Source organism: Chelmon rostratus, chromosome 15, assembly GCF_017976325.1.
Source record: "Chelmon rostratus isolate fCheRos1 chromosome 15, fCheRos1.pri, whole genome shotgun sequence".
NCBI lineage: Eukaryota > Metazoa > Chordata > Actinopteri > Chaetodontiformes > Chaetodontidae > Chelmon > Chelmon rostratus.
The window spans coordinates 24,712,433-24,738,029 of record NC_055672.1 but is presented as its reverse complement, the minus strand read 5'-3'; the positions used below and the strand labels follow the sequence as shown (position 1 = coordinate 24,738,029).

The following is a 25,597-nucleotide window of genomic DNA, read 5'->3' as shown; positions in this document are numbered from 1 at the left end:
TGGTGCACCATATGAATCTAAAGTAATTCCAGTAATGCAATACAATCGTATACATATTAACGATGCATTTGTATTGGATATTGACAGATATAGAAATACAACAGCTAGTCAACCCTGGCTTCTGCATTTGACCACAAGCTCTCATTGACATCACACCTTATGCCTTCTGTTGCAGTATGGGTAAGAAAGAACCTTAATGCATGTCCGATCCATCCCTGAATAATATATTTGATTATCTTAGTAAGTTCGCAATAGAGTGAAAAAGATTGAGAAGGAAAAAAGAAAAGGAAAGAAAGAGCTGGAAAATGACAAATTAGGAAATTGACGACTTGGTCGGCTTTGGTTTCCAGCTGTGTTCTTTTTTTGAGTTTAGGTAAGTTAAGAAAGTATTCTGAGACTAATATATTGCTTTTTTTATAGGCTGTCATTCCCTCTATTGAGATGTGTTCTGTAAAGAGGTAGATCCAAAAAGTGATATAACAAGATTTTTTAGATTCCCATTTTAAAAGATTATTTTTTGAGCGATAGATGAGGAGATAAGTAATGAGTTTCTTTATTTAGTTGGAAGGGCAACTTGTGTCATATCTCCCAGCGATCAAAGTGATAGGGACAATGGGATCTGCCCCTCAAGACAGAGACTTTCTCAGTTTCTGCTATCTAAAGGGAGTGAACTGGTTGGCAGGCCCAGGTGTCATGAAAGTAATTGTCTGTGCTGCCCAGAGTGCATTGTGAACAAATGTCTGAGTCAGCCAGTCCTGTTTGAAATGTTTTACTTTGTGTGATGTAGGCTCTATGGATAGTTGTATAAGATGCAAATTTGAATCAGTCATCATAGAAAAGATGTTTTTATTGATTTGATTTCAAAAATCAGGGTTGGAAGACAGAGTCAAGTCAATGTCCCACTTTGTAGTTGGAAGTTTATATAGTTTTGAGATTATGTTTTTTGAGTTTGTTTCATGATCTTGTCTTGAGAAGATTGTGTTGCATTATTATCATTATTGTTGTTATTGGATTTGTATGTGATTTATCCAAATATTTCTTTTATGTTTTGTATCTTGCAACATTAGTGTATGGAAATCATGTTTTTGTTGTGGGATGAAAGATTTTCAGATATCATATAAGAAGATATATGAATATACAAGAATTTGGTCAGTTTCTGATAAAACGGTACAAGTACACACTCTGCTGGTGATCCACTAGACCTGTTTTGAGTTGTGTTACAGGAGTGATGTCAACCTCTCAAGAGTTTTTTTTTTTTTTATGTGTGTTCCTTTTAAGTAGGTATCACTTTAGCCATCATCTGTTCAGCTTGGTGACACAAGCGCTCAGGCACGAGGAACTCGTGGCTCAAGGCTGGTTTAATAACAAAAAAGGTTCTCAATACAAAAATGATGAACAAAAGGTGCACGGTTATCACAAAAAAACAGGAAGTGCAAGACAAAACTTCACACTAGTGAAACAAACAGCTTAACAGACACGGCGAGTACTAGCAATCATATTTCTCTGTGGAAATGGACACAAGAAAGGGGTTTACCAACAACAAAAGCTCACCAATATCAATATTCAGTATGAATCGGCCGTTGCATTAAGAAGTCCAGAAAAAAATTACTTTCACTGTCAGAGCGCTCCCACAAAACCAGCTGCTTGGCCAGTTACCTACCCCTGGTGTCTCATGTGATCTAATTTAATGATAAGCTAGTCTACAACAACTATCAATAAAGTTTGGTTAGGTTCAAGCACAAAAAGCGCTTGGTAAAGGGTAGGAAATCTGAAGGAGAAAGTATACCTATTCTAGTGAGGTGCGAGCTTGTAGGTTGACGTCACAAAAAGGAGGCAAAAGCTGCACACTCATAGGTCTGATGCAATTTTCTCATTTCAGTTTCTAGATGTCGACATTTTAGACAATTGTTTTCTTTGGGGTAACAGCTATCAGTTGTCTGATTAAATAAATGACAAGTGTCTCATATCAGAGTTTGAAATAATTTGGGAATAATAAACAAATGCTTTCAGAGCACTCTTGTTTGCTGGCAGGCTCTAGCTGGCAATCAAGATTCATGTTAGCAAGATTTATTCAGAAAGAAAAACAACAGGTAAAGTAGCTACAAGATGGGGAATTTCTTGACAGGGAGGAACAGAAAATAGCTGAGCAGCTTTGTCAGTATTGTCATCTAAGAAGAACATGGAAATTCCGAATACTTGCTAGCTGTGATGAACTAACTTGAATTGAACTGCTCTGCCTCTGCCAACACACAAAAAACGTCTTTTCCCCCAAAATCCAGTACCTTGAAGAATTGTGACACTTGTACTGATGCCTTCCCACCACCATTGCTGTCGGAAAGTCTGTTGATTACATTTACCAGTTTCCCCAATATTGTTACCGGTTGATTAAGATGCACTCAGTTGCTAACAAGAGGATAATCAAAGCAAAACACACAGTTCAAAAAAGATCCACTGCAAATCAGAGCCGCTTCCTGTTCAGACATTATTGTTACAGCGTCAACATGCCTAGTAATGTACATGTCCAAACAAACCGAAGGGAGAGATATTATCTGAATTGATGGGCACTCATTTCAGGTGAACAGATTTTGTCAGAACATTTAAGATTGCTCATTAAGATTGGTAGAGTCTGTCCAAATTGGAGACTGATACTGAGATTAAAATTTATCTTATCTTAATGTGATTTTTTTTTCATGTATTCAATTGAGTTGATGATATAATGTGTGCAGTGTCTGGGACAGCTGTTAAATAATCTTCTCCTCCCTTTCCCCATTTAAACAGAACTTTAATTAAATGACCAGGAAGTGGGTTTACATAGAGTCTTAGCAGAAAACATGACTAGAAATTGAAACCTCAGGTTTTGGCTTGCAGTACACAAGAGTCAGTTTCTGATATTTGAGTGAAAAGTGAGATGAGGCAAAGAAATTAACACTTCAGGCTTATTAGCTAGTAAGTTTATCCTAGCACCAAACCAAATGCACAGATCAGTAAGGTAACTGAACCCACTGAAGGGCTGTTCGGTGGGGTGCATTATCAGAGGTCACAGGGTAGGCACCTGGACATAGGCAGTTAGAAGCTAGGTGTGTCTCCTCGCCACCAGCTTAAACAGGTCTCAGTTATGACCTATGAGGGAAGACTCTATTGGCCTAAAGATCAATAGAAACTTTAAACTGAGAGCTGCAGTCCCTCCAATACAAGGATGACTTGGCATCTTAACACACGCTCTTAACACACACACAGGCAAAATAGCAGTGGGTATGACCATTCTAAAATGACAAAAAATAGAAAAGCTGTTAGTACAGTTTAGTACAACGCTTACTAAATAACTTACAGTTTCCATGATTTAACTCAAACAGCACAGTCTCTGGCAAGCCAGATCTGGCTCCACAGAAAATGCTGCCTCAAGCAACCACAGGATGTTCAAAGGAACTGCAGTATAATGTAAACCAGTGTTATACATCATACGGAATATATGCACACCCATACAAAAAACTAAATGACTAAACTCCAGGGTAACTTTTACATCAGTGGGGTATCATCTCCCAGTGCTGTCTCTGTGGTGAGCTACAGTCAAAACAGATTATCCAGCCTACAGGGCCTGAGCAAAAGGTTGTCAATCATCCTGAAATTGTGCACATGTGCAGGAGCCTTCTGATAATTCACCCCAAGGTGGTTTGGTTTGGTTTGGTTAGGGGAAGCATCTAAGAAGCATTTGCAGAAGACAAAACAAGAACAATAAAAACATTTTACCAACTATAAACCTGAAATATCGGTTGGTCAAACTGACTGAAGAAAACACACAGTATTTGCAAGTCTAAGCTCTGACATTGCCAAAAAAAATAAACAGGCTGAATGGCAGAAAATAAGCGAGGCAGTGAAGGCTGTTAGTTTTAAGCCACAGACCCTGGAGGAGATTTAAAAAAGGTGTGATTCCAGTTTTCTTATTATGGTACAACTGGGCGGCACAGCCTGCATATTATGTTTTATTTTCAATAAATGATTCTCTTCATTGGACTGAAATGGAATCTCACGGTCTAAATGGTCTACATAGTCTTCATCTACTCACACAGTAAAAAACTACGGAAACAAATTAGGAATCCAATTGTAAAGCACACAATGAAGATTTTTTATGATGTGAAAAAGTATTAAAAAGAATCACATTCATTATCACAATTTAGCCCAACCTTGGGGAATTAGTTGTTTGTATTGGGAAGAGCAGATGCAACATTTAAGTTATTGGACTCTAATGCTGGGCTCAGACCACACAATATTTTTGTCTTTGGCCATGATCAGCGTGTCAGATCTAATGATCACAGTGACATAAACTTGTGTCTTGGTCGGGTGACTGGTAAGGCTACACGTATGACCCCAACCAATCACAGCATGTCTTATTTTAAAGCACAAGTTCATGTCATTGGAAAGGCGGGTGGAACAAGAGTCAGTCACAGCGACAGAAGCATTGTGTGTGATGCTGGCAGTCTCGTGTTCAAAAAGAAAAAAAAAGAAAAGAAAGAAAAAAACAGCTGTGAATGTGCTATAAAATTAAGAGGTGGCATAAACCCATTCGGTCATTATTTATACATCGACTGGGTATCATCCAAATAACAATTAGGACAGATGCAAGTTTCACATATAGTCATTTAATTTCCATAGTATTTTTTTCTATGAGGAGCAGGCTTGGCTGTGTTGAGTGTTCGCTGGGCCCTGTAGAGAAGACCTCACTGGAGGTCTGAAGTAGGTTGGCCATCCTACAGCAATCACCCTTGGGCAGACTCGCACAGCTCTCAGCAGGCAGGACATGCAGGTGGATAGGAGCAGACACAGAGGCAGGGCTTCAACCACTGTTTGGAATTAGAGGGACTGGGGTGCCACCTCCTCCAGCACCTTTTCTGGCTGAAGAACCCCGTCCACAGCCCCGCATTTTATTTTTCAGTGGAAGATTTTTTAGTGCCAGTACTTATTTCGGTGCTAGAAGAATTTTGTCCCATACAAGTGTTTCAATGATGGTGTTTCCTTTTTTTAAATAGCAAATTTTATTTTTGATTTTAGCCCCATACAGAATAGTACAAGAAAAAAAAGGATGGCTAACCCAGGAGATGCCAGGTCGTTTCAGTTTATATAGTGCTGTCATATGACAAACAACCCATTACCAGACGAATTTGCTATTAATTAAATCTCACCAAGCACGGAATAAACCAATGGTCCTGCTTTCTTGCAACTTTGCATGGTTGATCATCCAAATCCGGCATGTGTGAATATGTCTGTGCGGTCTTATTATACCTTAGAAATTGCCAAATGTCCTTTTAAAGACACAAAGTAGGCAACCGCTTCCTGACTGCCATTTGTGTGTGTGTGTGTGTTTGCCTGACATATATTGTCATATATTAGTTGAAGTACATGTACACTAACCGACACGCGCGTCCACACATATATAGAGTCGTTCTCCAGAGGTGCAGCAGCACACCCCTACGCTCTTTCTATGTATGTGCCGGCGCAGTGCAGACAGAGGTTGTAAACATGGCGGCGGACGGGATGGCGCTCACCAACCACGACCATCAGACCCGAGTGGGGATTCTGACGGGTAAGACTGCTTGGTAAAATGCGGAAAATGCCTCTCAATAATGCACGTCTGTGTCGTTTTGCCGTGGGTCGCCTGTATACATCGGTGTCACGCCACGAGCTGTCTGAGCCAGATATGCTTAGCCAATATGCTAAGCTAACCGGTGCTGTTGCCTGTCATTGCTTTAACGCTACCTTCCTGTAGTTTGACAGGTTGGACAGATGTGGATTTTGCTTTGAAATTACGTTATCTGAAATTGTGTACTGAAGATTGGAACGTATATATATGCACGTGTAAACTGACTGCCATATTATGTATTGTACTATATAGCTACACGACAATATAGCAAGATATTTTTATCAGCGTCAAGTGAGACAGTAGCAAAGCGAACACCCAGCAAAGACTTAAAAAATTAGGGGGCTGCTCTTTGGCGAACATGTGTTGCAATGCCTTTTTAACAATAATTGGCGCTTTTATTTTGAAAGCATAACCACCATTCTTCCGATCTCGCTGTGCGGTGTGTTGCAACCTTCACGCAAGAGAACGTTATATTTTCCAGCAATTTAACGTTACAGAGCCGTCATCAGCTGCATTATTCATATCCCTTTGCAGATCCGATATGTTTGCCTATAATGAGAATGCATTTAATTAACATTTCTTCTATGGTTCTTTTGACAGCCATTTCAGTTGGTCTTAATCTTCACAGGAACATAATTTATTAATACTAAATCGTGCGATTGGTACACTAACGGTAGCTATTAACAGCTACTTAGAAGGCAATGCGCATCGTTAAAGCGAAATGAATCCTGTCTTCCCTATTAGCTCTGCTGATGTTGGCCTCTGAGTCGTGCAGAGGAGGATTTGGGACCAGTAACGTTGTACAGTCGTGTGTCAGCTACCAGTCACTCGTAGACCTGCTTCCTCCTTCCCGAGGCAGAGGGAGGCATGAGAATAATGCTAAGAGGATGCGGGACAGCAGCTGCCTGGAAGTCTGTCGCGGTTTTGATGAGCTAGCATCTCGGCTAACAGCAGCTAACTCAGCTGACAGCCACAACCTCCTGTCACGTGAAGACACGTTAAAAAATCATGCGTGTGTGTGTGAGAGAGAGAGCGTGTGTGTGTATGCTTCGCAGTGTTGTATACATTTAATGCGGATGAGTTTGGTCAAGTTTTGGGTATAAATGATGATGAATGGTGTTAAAAAATTTGGCTTAGGGTTAAAAACAAACAAACAAACAAAAGAAGAACATGTGTTTGTCTGTGATTACCAGGTAGAAGGAGTTGGGTTTACGCTGCACACTGTACAATCCTGTTCATCCTGTTTCCCACCAACAGAAATTCACATCACTATAGCAAATTCTAACTGTTTTCATTTTAGTTCATGTTGTACAAACTGAGTAAGGACGTTTGTCGCTTGTGACTACCATCTCTGGTTGGTGTATGAAATAAGAGTCACAATTTGGTTAATGGGTTCCAAAATATTTGGAAAATAAATCTTTTTTTAATCGAGATGGTCAGAAGTGGATTCTGAACTCTGAATTCTGTAATTTCGGATTTTTCTGAAAAACTACATGAGGCAAAGTCTAGGGCTGGGCTTTCCATTGAGAGCTGCCTGAAAGGATATTCAATTACTATAACAAATAACATTATTTTGCCAAGAGGTATTAGCAGATTGACATTCACTTCCAGCTGTCAGAAATAGTCAGTATTTATATTGAATAACAGAATTTAACTTGCATTGAATTCACCTTGGGGCACCACAGTTTAAATGGGAAAAATTGATAGCCAATTAATTCATGTAGGGTCAGTCTGAATGTTGCTATGGAGTTCTTGACTCATGTACAGTGACCACAATACTTCAGACACACAAACACAGGTAACCAGGTTCTTCATAAATGGAAACTTGCTACTAATACGACACGATAACTACCAAGTACAATGACTACTAACTACACAGTAAACACACAATTACTGACACACACACAAAACTAATAGCTGCTGTACATACAAATAAATGAACAAATGAATATGAATTAATAGGCTAAATGCAGGCTCAGTGGCCAGCTCACATCTTTTTCTCTCCTCTGGAGCTTCCTAGTATTTTCTGGCATTACATGCTACATTACGTGTTACACACACACACACACACACACATACATATACAGTACTGTGCAAAAGTTTTAGGCAGGTGTGAAAAAGGCTGTAAACCAAGAATGCTTTCACAAATATAAATAATAATTGTTTATATTTATCAATTTACATTTTTACAAAATTACGACCAAAAGAAAAATCTAAATCAAATCAATATGGTGTTATTACCCTTTGCCTTTGAACCAGCATCAATTCTTATTAGGTATAATAATTAGGTATACTTGCACACAGCGATATTAGTAGGATTATAGTCAAGTGTATGATCAACCAGTTATACCAGCATTAGCATGTGGCTAATGATCATCAATTTCACATGTAGGGTGAAACAGACACTAACTGAAACAGAAACAGCTGTTTAGGAGGCTTAAAACTGGGTGAGGAACAGCCAAACTCTGCTACCAAGGTGAGGTTGTGGAAAACAGTTTCACGTCACAGGTCATACACCATGGTAAGACTGAGCACAGCAACAAGATACAAGGTAGTTATACTGCATCAGCAAGGTCTCTCCCAAAGATGTCAAAGCAGAGTGGGGTTTCAAGATGTGCTGTTCAAGCTCTTTTGAAGAAGTACAAAGAAATGGGCAACATAGTGCAGCAGATAAAACCCCATCAAGCTTATTTCCCTTTGAAATCGGAAGATGTGCAGCTGTGCCATCAGCTCAGAACTGGTAGAAACCAGTGGGACCAAGGTACACCCATCTACTGTATCTTGGTTGCAAAGGCTCAGAGACAGGGTATCTAGTCTTGGTTTGGTAAGGATATCTTGGCTCAGAGGGGTCCGGGTACCTTGGTTCAGCCCTCTCAGGGTTGGTGTAAGCTGCTGTGACAGTATCAAATTCAGGATATTCTGGCTTAAACTGGTCAGGTTCCTCTTGGCCTGGTTCTTCGGTTTCTGGTTCACCATACCCTGGCGTGATGGTCTGAGATTCTGGGTAACTGGGTTGGTAGAAGTCTGGCCGAAGCGGTCAAAGCCAACATGGAAACAAAGCCAAGCAACTCAACTATGCACAAGAACATATGAACTGGGGTGCAGAAAAATGGCAGCAGGTGTGGTGAACTGATGAGTCAAAATCTGAAATATTTGGCTGTGGCAGAAGGTAGATGGTTCACCGAAGGGCTGGAGAGTGGTACAATAATAAGTGTCTGCAGGCAACAGGAAGCATGGTGACGTTTCCTTGCAAGCTGGGGGCTGCATTTCTGCAAATGGAGTTGGAGATTTGGTCATAATTAATGATGTCCTCAATGCTGGGAAATACAGGCACATACTTATCCATCATGTAATACCATCAGGGAGGTGTATGATTGGCCCCAAATTTATTCTGCAGCAGGACAACGACCCCAAACATACAGCCAATGTCATTAAGTGTAAAGAACAAGATTTCCTGGAAGGGATGGTATGGCCCCCACAGAGCCCTGATCTCAACATTATTGAGTCTGTCTGGGATCACATGAAGGATTTGAGGAAGCCTACATCCACAGAAGATCTGTAATTTGTTCTCCAAGATGTTTGGAACAACCTACCAGCCGAGTTCCTTCAAAAACTGTGTGCAAGTATACCTAGAAGAATTGATGCTGTTTTGAATGCGGTCACACCAAATGTTGAATTGATTTAGATTTCTCTTCTGTTCATTCACTGCATTTTGTTAATCGATGAAAATAAACTATAAACACTTCCATTTTTGAAAGCATTCTTAGTTTACAGCATTTTTTCACACTTGCCTAAAACCTTTACAGCAGGCATCTCAAAACGGTTCCATAAAGGGCCGCGTGGCTGCAAGTTTTCATTCCAACCAAGGAGGAACACACCAGGCTGGAATCAATTAATCAGCTGATCTCAGTCTTCAGCTGATAACTAAGTGTTCCCTTGATGTTGATTGGTTGGCCTGATGTGCTCCTCCTGGGTTGGAATGAAAACCTGCAGCCACGCGGCCCTTTATGGAACGGGTTTGAGATGCCTGCTTTACACAGTACTTTATATAACAAACAGACACAAAGAATAGCCAGTCTGGATTCCACAAGTTAAAGTAGGTTTAGCAAGAAATCAACACGGATGCTGAACATTTGGTATCTGTTATTGATTAATTGGCTGTTGTTTTTTTTCTTTCAAAGGGCGATACCCCAAGGTAAATTTAATGCAGGTTAAATTCTGTTAAATACTATTTCTGATAGCTGGAAGCAAGCATGAATCTGTCAGTTCCATTTAGCAAGGTAAAGTTCTTAGCTATAATATAAACTGCATGATTCATATGCACCAATGTATGGTGACCAAGCAATAAAAGCGATTTTAGTAGGCGGCTGTGTTGGATGTTGAACAGAGGGTAACTGAGTGTGAGCTGCTGCTGTGATTACCAAGCCAAGTCTGCTGTAGTAGCGGCAGAACTATTGAGAGCAATAATGTCACCAGCAAGCCACTTCTGTGAATGTTCCTGTTGTGAGTTTGTGCATATTGGTACATATGGTTTTTTTGAGGCCTCTGTGGCATTGTTCACCTGAAGGCTATCATCCAGCTTCCTGCTGTAGCTGTCCTTGCCTCTCCTTGTCTCCCTTTTCAGCTCCCTCTGCACCCTCTGCAGCTCATTTTTGTCTCCAGATCTAAAAACCTGCTTCTTCTCACTCAGTAGGGCTTTTAGTTCTGGGGAAACCCAGGCTTTTATTTTGTAATTTCCTGGTCCTCGCAGTGTTTTTCATATAGAAGTTTATGTAGTCAATGATGGAAGTTCGTAAACTGCTGATGTCCTCGCCGTGTGGACTGCACAACACTTCCCAGTCAGTGGTGTCAAAGCAGTCCCTCAATGCCATACTGGTCTCCTCTGGTCATCAACTTATGGTTAGTGGTTGTTTATTCACTAAAGGTATGTAGACAGGGAGCAGATGAACCAGGTTTTTATCAGCACGGCCCAGTGGGGGAAGTGGTGATGAACTGTGTCTTTCTAAGTGCTTCCAAAAGGCAGTTGGACTTGCTTTTAGTTCTAGATGATGCTTCGCCTCTCATCCAAGAGGCTTCTTCAGTTCTAACTAACTGGTGGGAAGTCTCAGGTATTTATCCTCTTGCACAATCACTACAGCGTGTAGGAGCTTGCAGGCTGCTGCAGCATCGGCTGACGAGGGGATGTACACTGTTATCACGATGACATGCAAGAACTCCCCAGGAGATACTATGGCCGAATGCTAACAGCTAGCAGCTCTATGTCTCTAATGCAGCACTGCTCCTTTACACTGATGTGTCCTGGGTTATACCATCTGTTGTTCACAAACATCACTATGCTGCCACCTTTCCTCTTACCACTCTCCATTGCTCTCCTGTCTGCTCTAGCAGTTGAAAGCCATCCAAAGTAACATGCGCTTCCGGAGTGTGTTTATTCAGCCACGTCTCCGTGAAGCACATCATGCTACGCTCCCGGTACTCCCGCTGCAGTCTGGTTAGTGCTGTCAGCTCTTCCATCTTATTAGGCAAAGACCTCATGTTCCCCATAATAAGAGATGGTATGACTGGTTCATACCAGCCATGCCCAAAGTATTCGATAAAGGGCCATGTGGCTGAAGGTTTTTGTTCCCACCAAACAAAAGGTTACCTAACTATCAGCTGAAGACTGAGATCAGCTGATTAAATGAGTCCAGCCTGGTGTGCTCCTCCTTTGGTTGGAATGAAAACCTGCAGCCACACGGCCCTGTATGGAAAAGAACAATGGAGACGTGGCTGAATGGAGCTCCTGATGTGGTTTTAAATAGTCCAGAAGATGGTTATAAGCATATCACTAGTCTCAACAGTTGTACACCCGTAGGTGGACACATTCGACAAAGACTAGTGACGATCACTAGTATCAACTTAGGTTCCACAATTTTGTTGACAGGCAGTGTATTTGTGCTCAGTTTTATTTAAAATATGTAATCAGTAAAACTGTATAATATTCATCCTGTCATCCTTCTGTTGTGTAACCTGAACTCTCATCTTCAGTCAGTGACAGCTGTTTCCGGAACTTGGCTGAGGACAGGAGTGGAGTCAACCTGAAGGACCTGGTCCATGATCCTTCACTGTGAGTCTGCACACTATCTATTGTCTGCACACACACAGGTTGACATACAGCACACACATGAACTTAAACTGACATTACACTTACTGTATCTATGTCACCTCCTGCAGGCTAGGAGGAGTCATAGCAGCTTACAAGATTGTTCCAGATGAGATCAATGAAATCAAGGTATGGGTCTTTGCTTTGAGTTCACTAACAGTCACATCACTCACAGTCTATGAGCCACAATATGGTGTGAAAAAAAGTCTTATACACTTTCTCACTGACACCAAAAATGTTTTAAGCTGTCATAGAAGAAGACACACTTGATAACTGAAATACAAATTTTGGTGCCACAACAATGAATGAAAACAGTGGCAAATTCCTCCTTACATACCTCCTCGTATTAGCAGTTGGCAATGGCCATCTGTCTATCATTCAACACTTAGTCTGTTGTGATTCCTCAATTCAGTGAGAATATGAGGCCTAAAGGGTTCAACACGCCTGTGTTGAACCCTGTAGAGAAGTTCTCTCTTGAGGTACTGAGCAGCACCTTACAGCTGGTAGGGATTTCCTTTCTCAAGGACACTTGAACAGGGCAGTTTGTCAGCACTACATTTGAACCCAGGTAGGTCTTGGAAGGAAAGTGTCTTATCCATTCCAGCCACCAGCTGGGCCCCTGATATTTCAGGTAAAGAGGATGTATGAAGTACTGTTCACTTTGTGTGTGTGTTTGCATGTGGACAGGAAACTCTTTTGGAGTGGTGTGATGAACTAGAGCTGAACCTTATTCTCACGACTGGAGGAACTGGCTTTGCACCACGAGATGTTACACCTGAGGTACATGTAAAGCCACTTATCGCAAAACAAAAGTTAGAGAGAATAAATAACTAATAATTTTATCTATGATAAAAACAAGACATTTGGAGACCAAACTAGCAAACTCTGTGTGAAAATTAACAGAAAAAAATGCTTTATATTTTCGAAATCAAAGCATAGATTCTTTGGGACAAACAAGTGCTTTAAATGTTGTAAATGAATCCTAGTGTTTGCTTTGTAGGCCACCAGAGAGGTGATAGAGCGTGAGGCTCCGGGTATGGCTCTGGCCATGCTGATGGGATCACTGAACGTTACACCTCTAGGCATGCTGTCCAGGTGAAGACTTGATATATTCACTACTCTGTTCACTGTCTGTCAGTTTGGCTTCATTCAGACTCCAGAAAAATCAGATTTGTTTCTTAAATCAGATCTTTAGGACAGGCCGTCTGCACTGTTGTTTGCAAGGGATCAGATTGGATTTGTGTCTCCAGATATCACCAACCTAGCTACATGGGTTACTGTGGTAACAGCATTGTAGAGCACAACAGCGCATATTGTAACCATGTGTGCTGTTGATGTGGCTGTGAGAAATTGAGATCCATCACCTCACCCTCCAAACAATCATGCTGTCAAGTCATGATGCAGAACTCCTCCGTCGCATCAGACAAACTGGACAGATGCTGGTCAACATTTAACCTCATTGTTGTGTGTCGCATTGCGAGTGACGCAAAAGACACCTTGAAATCCAATTAGAGCAACCAGCGTCTGAATTGAGATTCTGTAGACAATTGGAATCCATTTGGAATCGCATTTCAAACCAGTTCATAATGTGGCTTTGATCTGATGCAGTCTGGATATTCCAAAAAATACATTTTGGCTGGCAGTCTGAACAAGGCCTTTAGACATGCTGTCTCCACCAGGAGTCGCAATGCCAATCTGATAATCTGTTTCATTGTAACCAGATTAGTGTGTGTGGTATCCTCTCCTGCTCTAATTTCCTTTCCACTGCATTGTCTCCAGGCCAGTGTGTGGTATTCGTGGTAAAACTCTAATCATTAACCTGCCAGGAAGCAAGAAGGGCTCGCAGGTAGGATTCTTTGACTCAACTATGCTTTATCTGATATATCTTGACTTGGAAACTTGGAAAAAAGGAGATTTGGGAATTATTATTTATTTCTATAACATCAACTATAAAATGCAATAGGATTTGAAATATATAATTTGGTGAAGAACGCATAATGACTTGTTAAGGACTTCAGGGATTGTACATGACTTGAGACTTACTATGGACTTTTGCTTTGTCCCATCTCTAAAATACATTTTTGCTCTTTTATTCTATGTATCAATTTTAGGGAATCAAAACTTATTACACAAAAAAAATATTTTTATAATTATTTTTCATTCTTTCTTTTCACATATCAAACTCAGTATCTCAGTGTTAGGCTGCCCAAGCGGTCAAGGAGGCAAATGAGGAGATAAGTGATGCTTTTGTATGAAACTTTTATTTTTCCATTCACGCCAGGTACACCAGTTCTACCCAACCCCTTCACCACACACAGACTGCTCCTTGCATAAGGGTGTCTACTCACATAGTTGGCTAGCACATACCCATTACTGTCCAACACAGGTAGCCACACACATAAATATACAATAAATATTAACATAAAGCCATCACCGAAAATATTGCATATATCTTAATAAATATTTACACACCCACATGTAGACCTAATAAATACTAATATCTTACATAAATATATACATTTAAACAATACTGTAATAGCCATGAATGACTATGAAGGGATTTTTCTGGGTGTGTTGGTTGAAATATTGGTGTTTGTTATTGTTTATGTTTGTGTGATTCTGAGAGAATATGTGGGTCAAGTTGATATGGGCGGAGATGTCAAGTTAATATAAGCGCCTGCTCACCTTTTTTTGTAGCGTGTGGCTAGAGAGGGTAGGGTTTTTGTTGACCGCTATTTCCTTTGATCACTGGGATCACCCTGATTATGAGTTTGTGCACGGTATCATAAGTTGATTATTCTTTTTCGTAAATAAAAAGGTAAAATATATTTTCGTATTCCAATGATTTTTTCCGTTAACCGCGTCAAACAAAGTGGAAGGCCCGGCCTCAGCCTCTCAGCGACTCTTTGTTCTTTGGAGTTGCTACATTTTTGACAACAAAAAAGGCGTTACAAGAAAACAACATCGTACAGCGTAACGGGTCAATGGATCAAGAGGACGGAAAGAGGAAGAGGATTAATGCAAATATCCATCGAAGAAAAACTACAGAAGTAGGCGCTGACTGTTATACAGATTTGGAGACGCTGACGAAGCAAACTACAGCCAGGTAAGCTCACCTGTGGATGCGCGCACAAAGCTGTGTATGGAGGGGGGAGGGGATGCGGCTTGTGTATTGACTGCTGTTTGTTCATTGGAAACGATCGCTTGATTGAATGAGGATTGAATCGAAAGGCGCATCGGCCTCATCATTATTGCGTTACATCCTGGTGCGCAGTTTGTCTCCATGCTGTAAATGTGTGAACCTCTGCTCTGTCGCTCTGAAGTTGCTGCTGCTCTTTTGCTTTGTGGGTTGATGATAATTGGTTGAATATCTGCAAAATTAATGGTTCACCAGCATCATGAAGTAACACAAGAGGATGTTAAAGGGTGGCTAACTGAATCTGAGGTACCACAACAACAAAATAACAGCCTTGGTCAATCAAATCTTGCTGCAGTGACTGAAGGAGTGCTTTATTGTCCAACAGAGGATGAACATCAAGTACCAACTGAGGCCATAATCATGATGGAGGATATGCAAGATAACATAAAACCCAGTGACAATGTATCAAATGTGGGAAGCAAAAACTCTGCTACTGGACTAACTTGGACTGGAAGAACAGGAGGAATAGCTGAGGAGAAAGTAGGAGCAGCTAAAATTGGATGAAGACATTGCAGCACACATGGCTAAATTAAACGTGTTACGGTCTCAGAGCCTCCTAAATGGAAAGGGTTCTATATCCAAGCATTGTGATGGAATGAACTCTTACCTGGGAAAAGGAAAATCAAATCAAAAGGCTCTCAATGTTAATGCAAATTAATTTATTCCACAAATGTCACTGAAACAAAAGGAAACTAAATATGATTGTATGGATCCAGGATACATATGGAAACTAGGCTCTGGATCAAATAATGGGGATCAAAATAATATGCTGGGAATTATGAGAAAGCAAAATGAAATAACTACGCTTTTGATGCAACAGCAATGCCTCTCATCGTTGCCAAACAGAGACATCCAAATTTTTGATGGCGATCCATTTAAATATTATGCATTTATTAAAGCTTTTGAGAATGGTGTGGAAAGAAACACTGAGAGCTGCAGTGACAGACTCTATTCCGGGAGCAGTACACTAGAGGTCATCCTAAGGAACATGTCAGAAGCTGCCAGCATTTTAACCCAGAGAGGGGCTACCTTAAGGCTAAAGCTCTACTAAGGGAGCGCTTTGGTAATGAAGAGAAAATAGCCTCTGCATATATGGAGAAGGCTCTTCCATGGCCTCCTATCAAGACAGAGGATGTAAAGGCTCTCCAGGATTACAGTCTGTTCCTCAGAGGCTGTTCTAATGCCATGGAAGGAGTGGAATATTTGCATGAGCTAGATCTGCCTGCCAGTATGCTTGCCATTATAAGAAAGTTGCTCTTTAAATTAAGAGACAAGTGGAGAATCATAGCCTGTGAGCTGCAGGAGAGGCACAACAAGAGACCTACATTCAGTGACATCAACAATTTTATTGAGAGGCAAGTGAAAATCTTAACTGATCCAGTATTTGGAAACATACTGGATGCTCCCCCAGCGACAACAAATAAAGGTGTGACCAAATACAGCCTTACAGAGTGTCAAAATGTTCAACAGCTGCTCCTCATCCCGCTTCAGTCTCCTTTCTTATTGGATGATCCAGGCAACTGCTCTTTGTCTTAATCCACACCTGACGCACCAATCCTCTTGTGTCTGGAAAGATTTGAAGGACTTTTCCCATAACCCAGGAATTTCACGGTGCTGTGTTGTCCGTGATAAGCACTTTATCTCCAGGTTCAGTATTGCCTCTTCCGACCTGTCCCCTTAGCAGAGAAACAACCCCAAGGCATGATGCTTCCACCTCCATGCTTGACGGTGGGGATGGTGTTCTTGGGGTCATAGTCAGAATTCCTCTTCCTCCTAACATGCTGCCTTGATTTGATACCATAGAGCTTGATTTGGTTTCATCGGACCACATCACCTTCTCCCAAGCGTTCTTTGAATCGTCCAGGTGTTCATTGGCAAACTTCAGATGGGCCTGTACATGTGCCTTCTTGAGCAGGGGGACCTTACAGGTGCTGGAGGATTTTAATCCATTATAGTAGTGTGTTACCAATGGTTTTCTTGTTGACTGTGGTTCCAGTTGCCTTGAGATCATTAACAAGCTTCTTACGTGTAGTTCTGGTCTGATTGCTCACTTTTCTCAAGATCAGTGATACCCCAGGTGAGATCTTGTGTGGAGCCTCAGACCGAGGAAGACTGACAGTCATTTTGTACTTTTTGTTGTGACCTTCTGACACAGCTTCTTGCCAGTGGTCTTGTAGCCCATTCCAGCCTTGTGCAAATCAATCTTGTCCCTGATCTCCTTAGACAGCTCTTTGGTCTTGCCCATGATGCAGAGGTTGGAGTCTGATTGATTGCTTATGTGGACAGGTGTCATTTATACAGGTAGCGAGTTGAGATTAGGAGTACTTTCTTAAAGCCAAAGGATTAATCTGGGAGCCAGAATCCTTTATGTTTGGTAGGGTATCGGATACTTATTTCACTCAATGAAATGCAAATCAATTAATATATGTTTTTAAACGTGATTTTCTGGATTTTCTTTTCAATATTCTGTCTCTCACTGTTAAAATAAATGTACCGTTAAAATTACAGACCTTTAATTTCTTTGTCAGTGGGCAAACTTACAAAATCAGTGACGGATCAAATAATTATTTCCTCCACTGTATGTTTTGGCTGAAGATCATTCACAGCTGTCCTATCCCCAGACGAATGTGGTTTTAATGTGCCTTATTTCCTTATCGTTGACATTCTTGTCATGGCGATAGTAAATGCTGGAGTGTTCTTGCTGCTCGGTTCACACATTACCACCACCATACTGCACCGTTTGGTTGGTATTGTGCTGGTGATGAATGGTGCCTGGTTTCCTTTAGACTTCATCCATTTAAATATTATGGAGGCCACTGTGCTCTAGGGAACCTAAAATGCAGCAGGCTGTGTTTTGTCTCTTTCTGAGCTCCATGCTCTGATATGCATTTTCAGCTTTGACACCTTATGTAGACAGTTGTGTACCTTTCCAAATCATGGATGATCAATTGAATTTGCTACAGGTGAAGGTGAATTTGAACCCTTACAGCATAAGGATGCAACATTAAAATAATGAAAAAAGCAAAGTGATCTGGAAACTTTGATTACTTACTGTTGATTTAATGTTTTTGGTTGCTGTTTGAAAGCGCTCTAAAGTTTAATTTGTGTTTTGTTTTCTCCAGGAGTGTTTTCAGTTCATTCTGCCCGCTCTGCCCCATGCCATCGATCTGCTGCGTGAAGCCACAGTCGGGATTAAAGCCACACATGCTGCGCTGGAACAGCTGCCCTCCCCTTCCCCTCTGCTTGCTAACACACATATCAACACACACAATAACACACACACCATGGAGCGCGGCACCCAATGTGAGGAAGAGGAGGATGAGGAGGAGGACAGGAGGAGAGGTCGACACACACACAACCACCACCATCACCAGCATGGCTCCTCCCACATCACTGCAGCAGCTATTGCTGCCAAGGTAACCAGTCGACAGGACACACGTACGAGCAGCGTGCCTGCTGTCACTCGCAACTTGATAGATGAAACTTTAATGATCCCTGTGGGGTAATTAGGTCATTTCAGCAGCAGACTACTAGACTGTAGGCAACTCCAAACAAAAGCCACATGTTAGTAGAAAACATTCCTGTCCTTTTTCACTTTCTTTTCCCAATTAAAATGTTTCTACTCTGGGTCATTTCTTCAGAAAATGTGTGGGAAAGTGATCCACTTAAATCAGGCATGTCCAAACTATTCCATAAAGGGCCGTGTGGCTGCAGGTTTTCGTTCCAACCAAGGAGGAGCGCACCAGGCCAACCAATCAACATCAAGGGATCCCTTTGTTATCAGCTAAACACTGAGATCAGCTGATTAATTGATTCCAGCCTGGTGAGCTCCTCCTTGGTTGGAACGAAAACCTGCAGCCACACGGCCCTTTATGGAATAGTTTGGACATGCCTGACTTAAATCATAGACTGTCATTTTTAAACCCAATCATGAGACATTGAGACCCCATTTACAGCTGTAATTTACATTTGCATCTGGATATCGTTTCTGAATAAGGAAAAAAGATGTTAATGCATGCAGAACACTTTGTGTAATACATATACTATATTTATTAGACCTCAAAGATGCACACAGTTTTGGTGAGACACTGAGTGCAAACACAACTTTTGTTTATTTACCAGAACACTCCACTCCACACAGCACCCTTTAAGACAGGCATCTCAAACCGGTTCCATAAAGGGCCGCGTGGCTGCAAGTTTTCATTCCAACCAAGGAGGAGCACACCAGGCTGGAATCAATTAATCAGCTGATCTCAGTCTTCAGCTGATAACTAAGTGATCCCTTGATGTGGATTGGTTGGCCTGATGTGCTCCTCCTGGGTTGGAATGAAAACCTGCAGCCACGCGGCCCTTTATGGAACCGGTTTGAGATGCCTGCTTTAAGATATAGCTTCAAATTTAGTCCTCCCCTGAACACGTGTAACATATTCTTCATGAACTGTTGTCATGGCCAACAGTTAGAAAGATGGGAGAGACTAGGGAGAGCTAGAGGAACATTTCTTCAATATTTACCTCAGTAATACACTGCCTGTGACTACGTCCACTTACATTCATGATACTGACACTTCGTAGCTGTCCACTGTACACAATTGGGACACAATTGTGATTTGTTGCTCCATTCATTATTTCAATTTATACAGCCTTCTTTACCTCAGTAAAGTAAAGTACAACAGAAGTGCTGGGTAGGTGATAGTTGATTATTGAGGTAATAGACAAATGTGTATTGTATCATAAAGTAGATTAGCTCATTCACACATTCACACAGGATAGTATAAATTACAATTTACTTTTATGTTTTCAGTGTTTAAAAGGACCCAAAAATGCCACACTCAGACAGAAAAGACAAGAGGCAAGTGACAGTTAACAGTTTTAACAAATGTTCAGGGAATGCGCAAACAGATGAATCCAGATGAGTCAGACAATCCAGAGCAGAGTCCGGGGAAGTTTCGAATCCAATTCCTTCAGAGGAAACAGATGGGCAGGGGAGGGTTAGGCACCTTAGCACACCCAAAAAAATGAGAGTCAGGAAGGCAGATAAGAGCAAGACATGAAAAAAGAGGTGCTTGGCAATCTTCAGGATCTCAATCATTACCACGCAGGTAGACAGAAGATTCGACAAATACTGGATGAAACACTGGTCCTTATACACTGTGACAGCAGAAGAGTCTTGATTACTTGATTGAGCGCAGCTGTGCTCAGAAGGAGAGGAGGCAGGACCCAACCTGCCGGCCACGCCCTGCAGTAACACAGACCCATACGTGACAGGCAGGGGGGAGACAGACAGGGGACAAAGGGACAGGAAAACACAGGGACACAATGGGGAAAAGGAGGGGAGCCTCTCACTTTCTGACACAATCTATATTTTACTTTTTTACAGTTTTTCCCAAATGTAGCACTAGATGAGACTCTCTGCAACAAGGATTTTGATCATGATTGGCTCTGTACTAACAAGTGACATGTAGCAGTGAGTGTTGACACTCAAACTTATGATCAAGCCTACTTTCAGTTGGTACAACAGGCTTCATGTGCAAATGCAAAGGCCCACATTTCAATGTCATCATCACCCACTGTACAGATGGCATGTTAATTCAGGTATGATTGTGGTCTTACTTACAAGCAAATTGTCAAGCCAAATATTTCCAGATTTTGGTTAATATTTAGAAGTGGTCAATGGAGCAGCTATTACATTAACATTTCATGACTTAACCAGACTGAACCACTCCATTTCATCTCACCACCTATCTGTGTGTGGGGGCATGTGTATGTGTGTGTTTGTGCGCGCCTGCATGCATGTGTGTATGCCCATCAGACGAGCCATGCTGTGGTCATGGCTAAGGGAGGTCCCTACCTGCCCAGGAACACACCCACCCCTCCCACTCATTTCACTTGTTCCTGTACCCATGACCAGCAGGTGAGACTCACAGTCTTGTTTTCTTTCTAGGCTGACTAATGGAGGCTACAGTTAAATCTGTTAATGAGAGCCATGATAGTATTTTGAGTACCATTGAAAGAAAGAGTAAGATCAAATCCAGAGATTATTCTTTGGTCGGTAAATCTGAGTGAAACACAGACTGTGTTTACTCCATGTCCGTTTGCCACATGTGATGAGGGGGTGAATTCCTAAATCACATGAAGTCCCCTGTCCCTAGTCTGCTGACTTTATGCTAAGGAAAGCCAACAGTGGAAAAATATGCACACCACTATCCCTCCACAACTACAGTAATATATATTTATAGTTAATTGATAGTAACTTGAACTCAAATAGTTGCTTGCACTGCATTTGAATCAAATCAGCTAGTCATTTTATTAGTATAGGTTTATACTCTGTTAAAGGCAAGTGTATCCATAATGATGCTTCTAAGTTTTCTTCTAACTGTGTTTTGTGTGGTCTTCTAAGTACTAAGTACTGTGCTGAAGTATGTAATGAAGCATCAGGCTAGCGACCCCCTAAGGAAACATGGATGATTTTGCTCTTGTCTTAAGGAGAAAGTTCACCATGAAAGGTGAATGCCACAAAAGGATCAAATCTAATGTATGTGAAAAGGCAGTATGTCACTTATTTCACTTCACCCTGTTTGGTTTAGTTATATGTTGAAGTAATAAGAGTTTGTTGGTCCACCAGATTAGAGGTCAAACTTTAGTAATCATGTAGACACAGGTTTAATCAACAGTAAAAAGAATGAAGTAAATTATTTGACTAACTGTGTGTGTGCGTGCGTGTGTGTGTGTGTGTGTGTGTGTGTAGATCCCGGACTCTATCATTTCTCGGGGTGTTCAGGTGCTTCCTCGAGATTCAGCCTCTTTAAGCTCCACCCCTTCTGAGTCACCACGGGCAACACAGGCGACCTCCCGCCTTTCCACCGCCTCATGCCCAACACCCAAGGTACTCACAAACTTTAATACATACACAAACACACACAGAGGTGTGCACTAAGAAATAAGTATAGCTGAAAATTAAAATCACTGCCAACCATCAATATAAAACCGACCTTTGCATGAAATGTAAAGTTTCTTATATATGCTTTGTAAGATAAAAGAAATCAGTAATCAGTTTTTGCATACTTCCTGGATTCCCCAGCCTTTTTTGCAGCTGTGTGGTATTTTTGGTTGTTTATATCAATTGCTAAAATAATTATTAAGAGATTTTTTTGGTCTCATTGTAGTCTCTGAAGTCACTTACTAAAAGATAGTGTCATGGGTGAGTCTATTAAATGAGACTCCCAATCCTGTCTCAGATGGTTATAATGATATGAGTTCAAATCTGAAAGTTTGTAGTGGGATGTTAGCATCCTGATTCAACCTTGTGAAATGTGACTGTTCCATCACTATGATAGTGTTAACCTAACTACGGACAAACAGCACATAGAGTTTATAGGTTGCTGTGAGATCTGACTTGTGGAAGATTTATGGGAAAATATTTAAACCCGAGGATACCAAGAGAGAAATGTAAAATAGAGGAAAATCCTGAGAAGAACTGGAGGGTTAACAGGTCTGGTTATTGGGTCGATGAATGGTTTATGAAGTCTAATAATGTGGTGTGTATTGATTACTGATGATGGCTGATCAGGCTAATTATCAGCTAGTTGTACTTAAACAACTCTCCTAAACATAGAAGAACACAGAACACAGAAAACTAATATTTCTCTGTATATCTCTTTCTGTCAACTGCTTTGTCTGCATTGTATCAAGTTACGAGAAGAGACTAGTAGTTTAGAAGTTTCAACAGTGTGTTTAAGAGTGTTTTAGTCATTTTTGTGACTGCTCTTATGATCCCAGACTGAAATTAATGCTGCAGTTGAAACTTTAATCTTGATTATGCTTAGCCTATGTCTTGACTTTATCATGAAAATGTGATTAATATGATTTGTCCACATTCTAAAAAATCGATCAGACAGCATTTTGTGGAAAATTCAGACATTCAGGTCACAGTTTTATAAAATTCAGTACTGGTTTACAGTACACTGACTCCCAATTGTTGAATGTGTACTGTTTTGTCTTCATAACATGTAATTATCACTTATTGTTATTGCACCATTGGTTTTGGCCATGATGCCCCAATAAATTTGTTTTTGTCAAAGGCCAAAGTGGCCTTTCCGTAAAAATTACTTAATTCCAGGTCTGAATTTTACAAATAATATGTGTTTTTCAGAAGGAATAATTGAACATTTTGGACAATTGTGACAGTGCTGTTATGTGTCTACATAACATGGACGTGGATTAGCTGTTGGAAGGTCACACATTAGGATACCATTAATTCCATAATTAATTTCTGCATAGATGTTCCACAGTCAGAGCTTTCCAGCAGCTCAAAGGGCACACTCTTTCCCTTTCCTCATTGACTTTAAATTAGAAGAAGAAAGGTGATATTGTGCATGCTTAAAACAAGTTGTTTAGAAAAAGTTGGGAAGGCAGAGTGAAAAAACAGTTTTGTTAAAGCTGTGTTAGGAGAGGAACTTCCAAAGCAGAAAAGTACAACACACTGGCAGATATCTTGATATGTGAATAAAGAGCAGAATTGGACTAATCTATCAGTCAACCCCCACAATTATTCTTGTTTTAGTTTCTAATAATCTTGTGTTGCTCTGTGTGATCAAAGTTGCTGGTTTTTTCAACGTTACAGCTAGGATTCCTGTAATCTATTTCCCTTAGGGGATCAGTAAAGTGCTCTGTCTCTCTGTCTGTCTGTCCATTTGGCCATCCATCCATCTATGAGACATTATTAAAAGATAAATCAACATGAAAGCCTTTGCTAGACCATCCTGTTACGAAGGAGAGGTATTTAAATCATTCCTTCCATACATTTGCATCAAACTATGGCCAAATATAGAATATCTGTCTGTCTCTCTGCAGGTTCAGTCACGATGTGGCAGTAATGAGAATATTTTGAGAGCCAGTAAGTACTGTGTGTGTGTGTATTTGTGTAAATGTGTGTGTCTGAGAGAGATATACATTTGTTTGCATGCTCCCATTGTGTGGACTCGCCCTCCTAATGGGGATAAAAAGAAAAAAGTCCCCATAATGTAAAGTTTGCAGTAAGGTTAGGGTTTGGCAAGTAATGGTTATCTTCATGGTTAGGGTATGTCTCCAGGAAAAATAATCTAAGTCCCCAAAAGTGATTGAAACACAACTGTGTGTGTGTGTGTGTGTGTGTCTGTGCTTGTGCATGCGTGTGATGAACATTACAGCCTTGCCACATTAACTCACATCACTGTGGAAAATGTATGAACTTTATCTCCTGTTTATGGTTGCATATTCACTGCTTGCTTGCACCCGTTTTCTTTAATTGTGTGTTTGTGTGTGTGTGTGTAGGCCACAGTGCAGTGGACATCAGCAAAGTGGCACGTCGCCATCGCATGTCTCCGTTCCCACTGACATCAATGGATAAAGCCTTCATCACTGTTCTAGAGATGACACCAATTCTGGGAATTGAAGTCATTAACTACAGAGGTGAGTCTTCAGAAGTGTGTGTGTGTGCGTGTGTGTGCTCAGGCTCACATACGTGTACTCAAATAGTGAACTATACAATCACATATTGTGATTACATATCGTGTGTAAATGGTACAATTGAAAAGTATGTTTTGCACTAAAGCCTGGCCTAATTTCTTCAGACGGTTTGGGTCGAGTGCTTGCTCAGGACATCTATGCCAAAGACAACCTTCCACCATTCCCCGCCTCCGTTAAAGATGGCTATGCTGTGCGAGGTGAGACATGCCATTCAGTTTGACTTAACTGGCAGCATTCACTTACATATATATATATACGTTTATTTAGTTGTTGGCTATGAATGAATTACATAGCAGATTCTTCACACTTTATTCTGTATTTAAACTGTTCTCTTGGCTACCTCTTGCATCTTAAAACTCAATTACCATAGTCTAATTTCCATAACTGACTTGATTAACATCATTATCATTGACCTGTAGCTGCTGATGGTCCAGGAGATCGCTTCATCATGGGAGAATCACAGGCTGGACAACAGGTCAGCTCTAATTAACACTACGGTAATGTTAGTCCTTAGTGACACAATCTGGTTGGTGCCATTAGTATTACTTTTAGTAGTACAGCTACTAACAGTGCTAGTAACACAACTTTTAATAATTCTACTAATGCAAACAGTTATTCTAGTCCTAACACAACATCAAGCACTGTCAGCACATAAATATACTACCTTCAGAAGTATTAATAAATGGTGTGTTTTACAGTTGAATTTATGACTGTGGAGATATTGAATGGATTTTTGAATGTTGCCAGTTGTCTTTGACTTCCAACATTCTGCTGCTTATTATTTTCACATCATCAGTGTCAATGTAGTTGTACTTCTGAAGTGTATGCACAGTTACTAAAATGTCCCGAGAACAACCTGACAGCATTGAGACCCGGTAAGCTTTCTGTGTGTGCGTGCAGCCCACCCATACAGTGATGCCAGGTCAGGTGATGAGGGTGACAACCGGGGCTCCAATTCCTTGTGGAGCGGATGCTGTGGTCCAAGTGGAAGATACAGAGCTTCTGCGGGAATCTGAGGATGTAAGTACACAAGAAAAGATTACCTCTAGTCTAAATTTTTGTGTTTGCTAATGGGTGCAGTGATGGCATTACCTCTCCACTGTGTGTGGACAGCTTA

The 25,597-nt window shown here is 40.9% G+C and overlaps 1 protein-coding gene across 2 annotated transcripts in view; it reads left to right on the top strand.

Moving 5' to 3' along the window:
• Nucleotides 1-5,478: 5,478 nt before the first annotated feature.
• gphna (gephyrin a) overlaps nucleotides 5,479-25,597 on the top strand; it is a 38,844-nt gene continuing 18,725 nt past the window's right edge. Inside the window, exons 1-14 of one of the 2 annotated variants that reach the window (XM_041953209.1) lie at nucleotides 5,479-5,578; nucleotides 11,663-11,741; nucleotides 11,849-11,906; nucleotides 12,465-12,557; nucleotides 12,778-12,872; nucleotides 13,557-13,623; nucleotides 18,099-18,392; nucleotides 20,786-20,887; nucleotides 21,722-21,859; nucleotides 23,827-23,869; nucleotides 24,286-24,423; nucleotides 24,585-24,677; nucleotides 24,900-24,955; nucleotides 25,381-25,500. In XM_041953209.1, the coding sequence (XP_041809143.1) occupies nucleotides 5,515-5,578; nucleotides 11,663-11,741; nucleotides 11,849-11,906; nucleotides 12,465-12,557; nucleotides 12,778-12,872; nucleotides 13,557-13,623; nucleotides 18,099-18,392; nucleotides 20,786-20,887; nucleotides 21,722-21,859; nucleotides 23,827-23,869; nucleotides 24,286-24,423; nucleotides 24,585-24,677; nucleotides 24,900-24,955; nucleotides 25,381-25,500 (1,440 nt within the window). In that variant the 5' untranslated portion in view covers nucleotides 5,479-5,514. The remainder of the gene's footprint in view (nucleotides 5,579-11,662; nucleotides 11,742-11,848; nucleotides 11,907-12,464; nucleotides 12,558-12,777; nucleotides 12,873-13,556; nucleotides 13,624-18,098; nucleotides 18,393-20,785; nucleotides 20,888-21,721; nucleotides 21,860-23,826; nucleotides 23,870-24,285; nucleotides 24,424-24,584; nucleotides 24,678-24,899; nucleotides 24,956-25,380; nucleotides 25,501-25,597) is intronic. The other variant, XR_006007426.1, reaches the window with a different exon arrangement.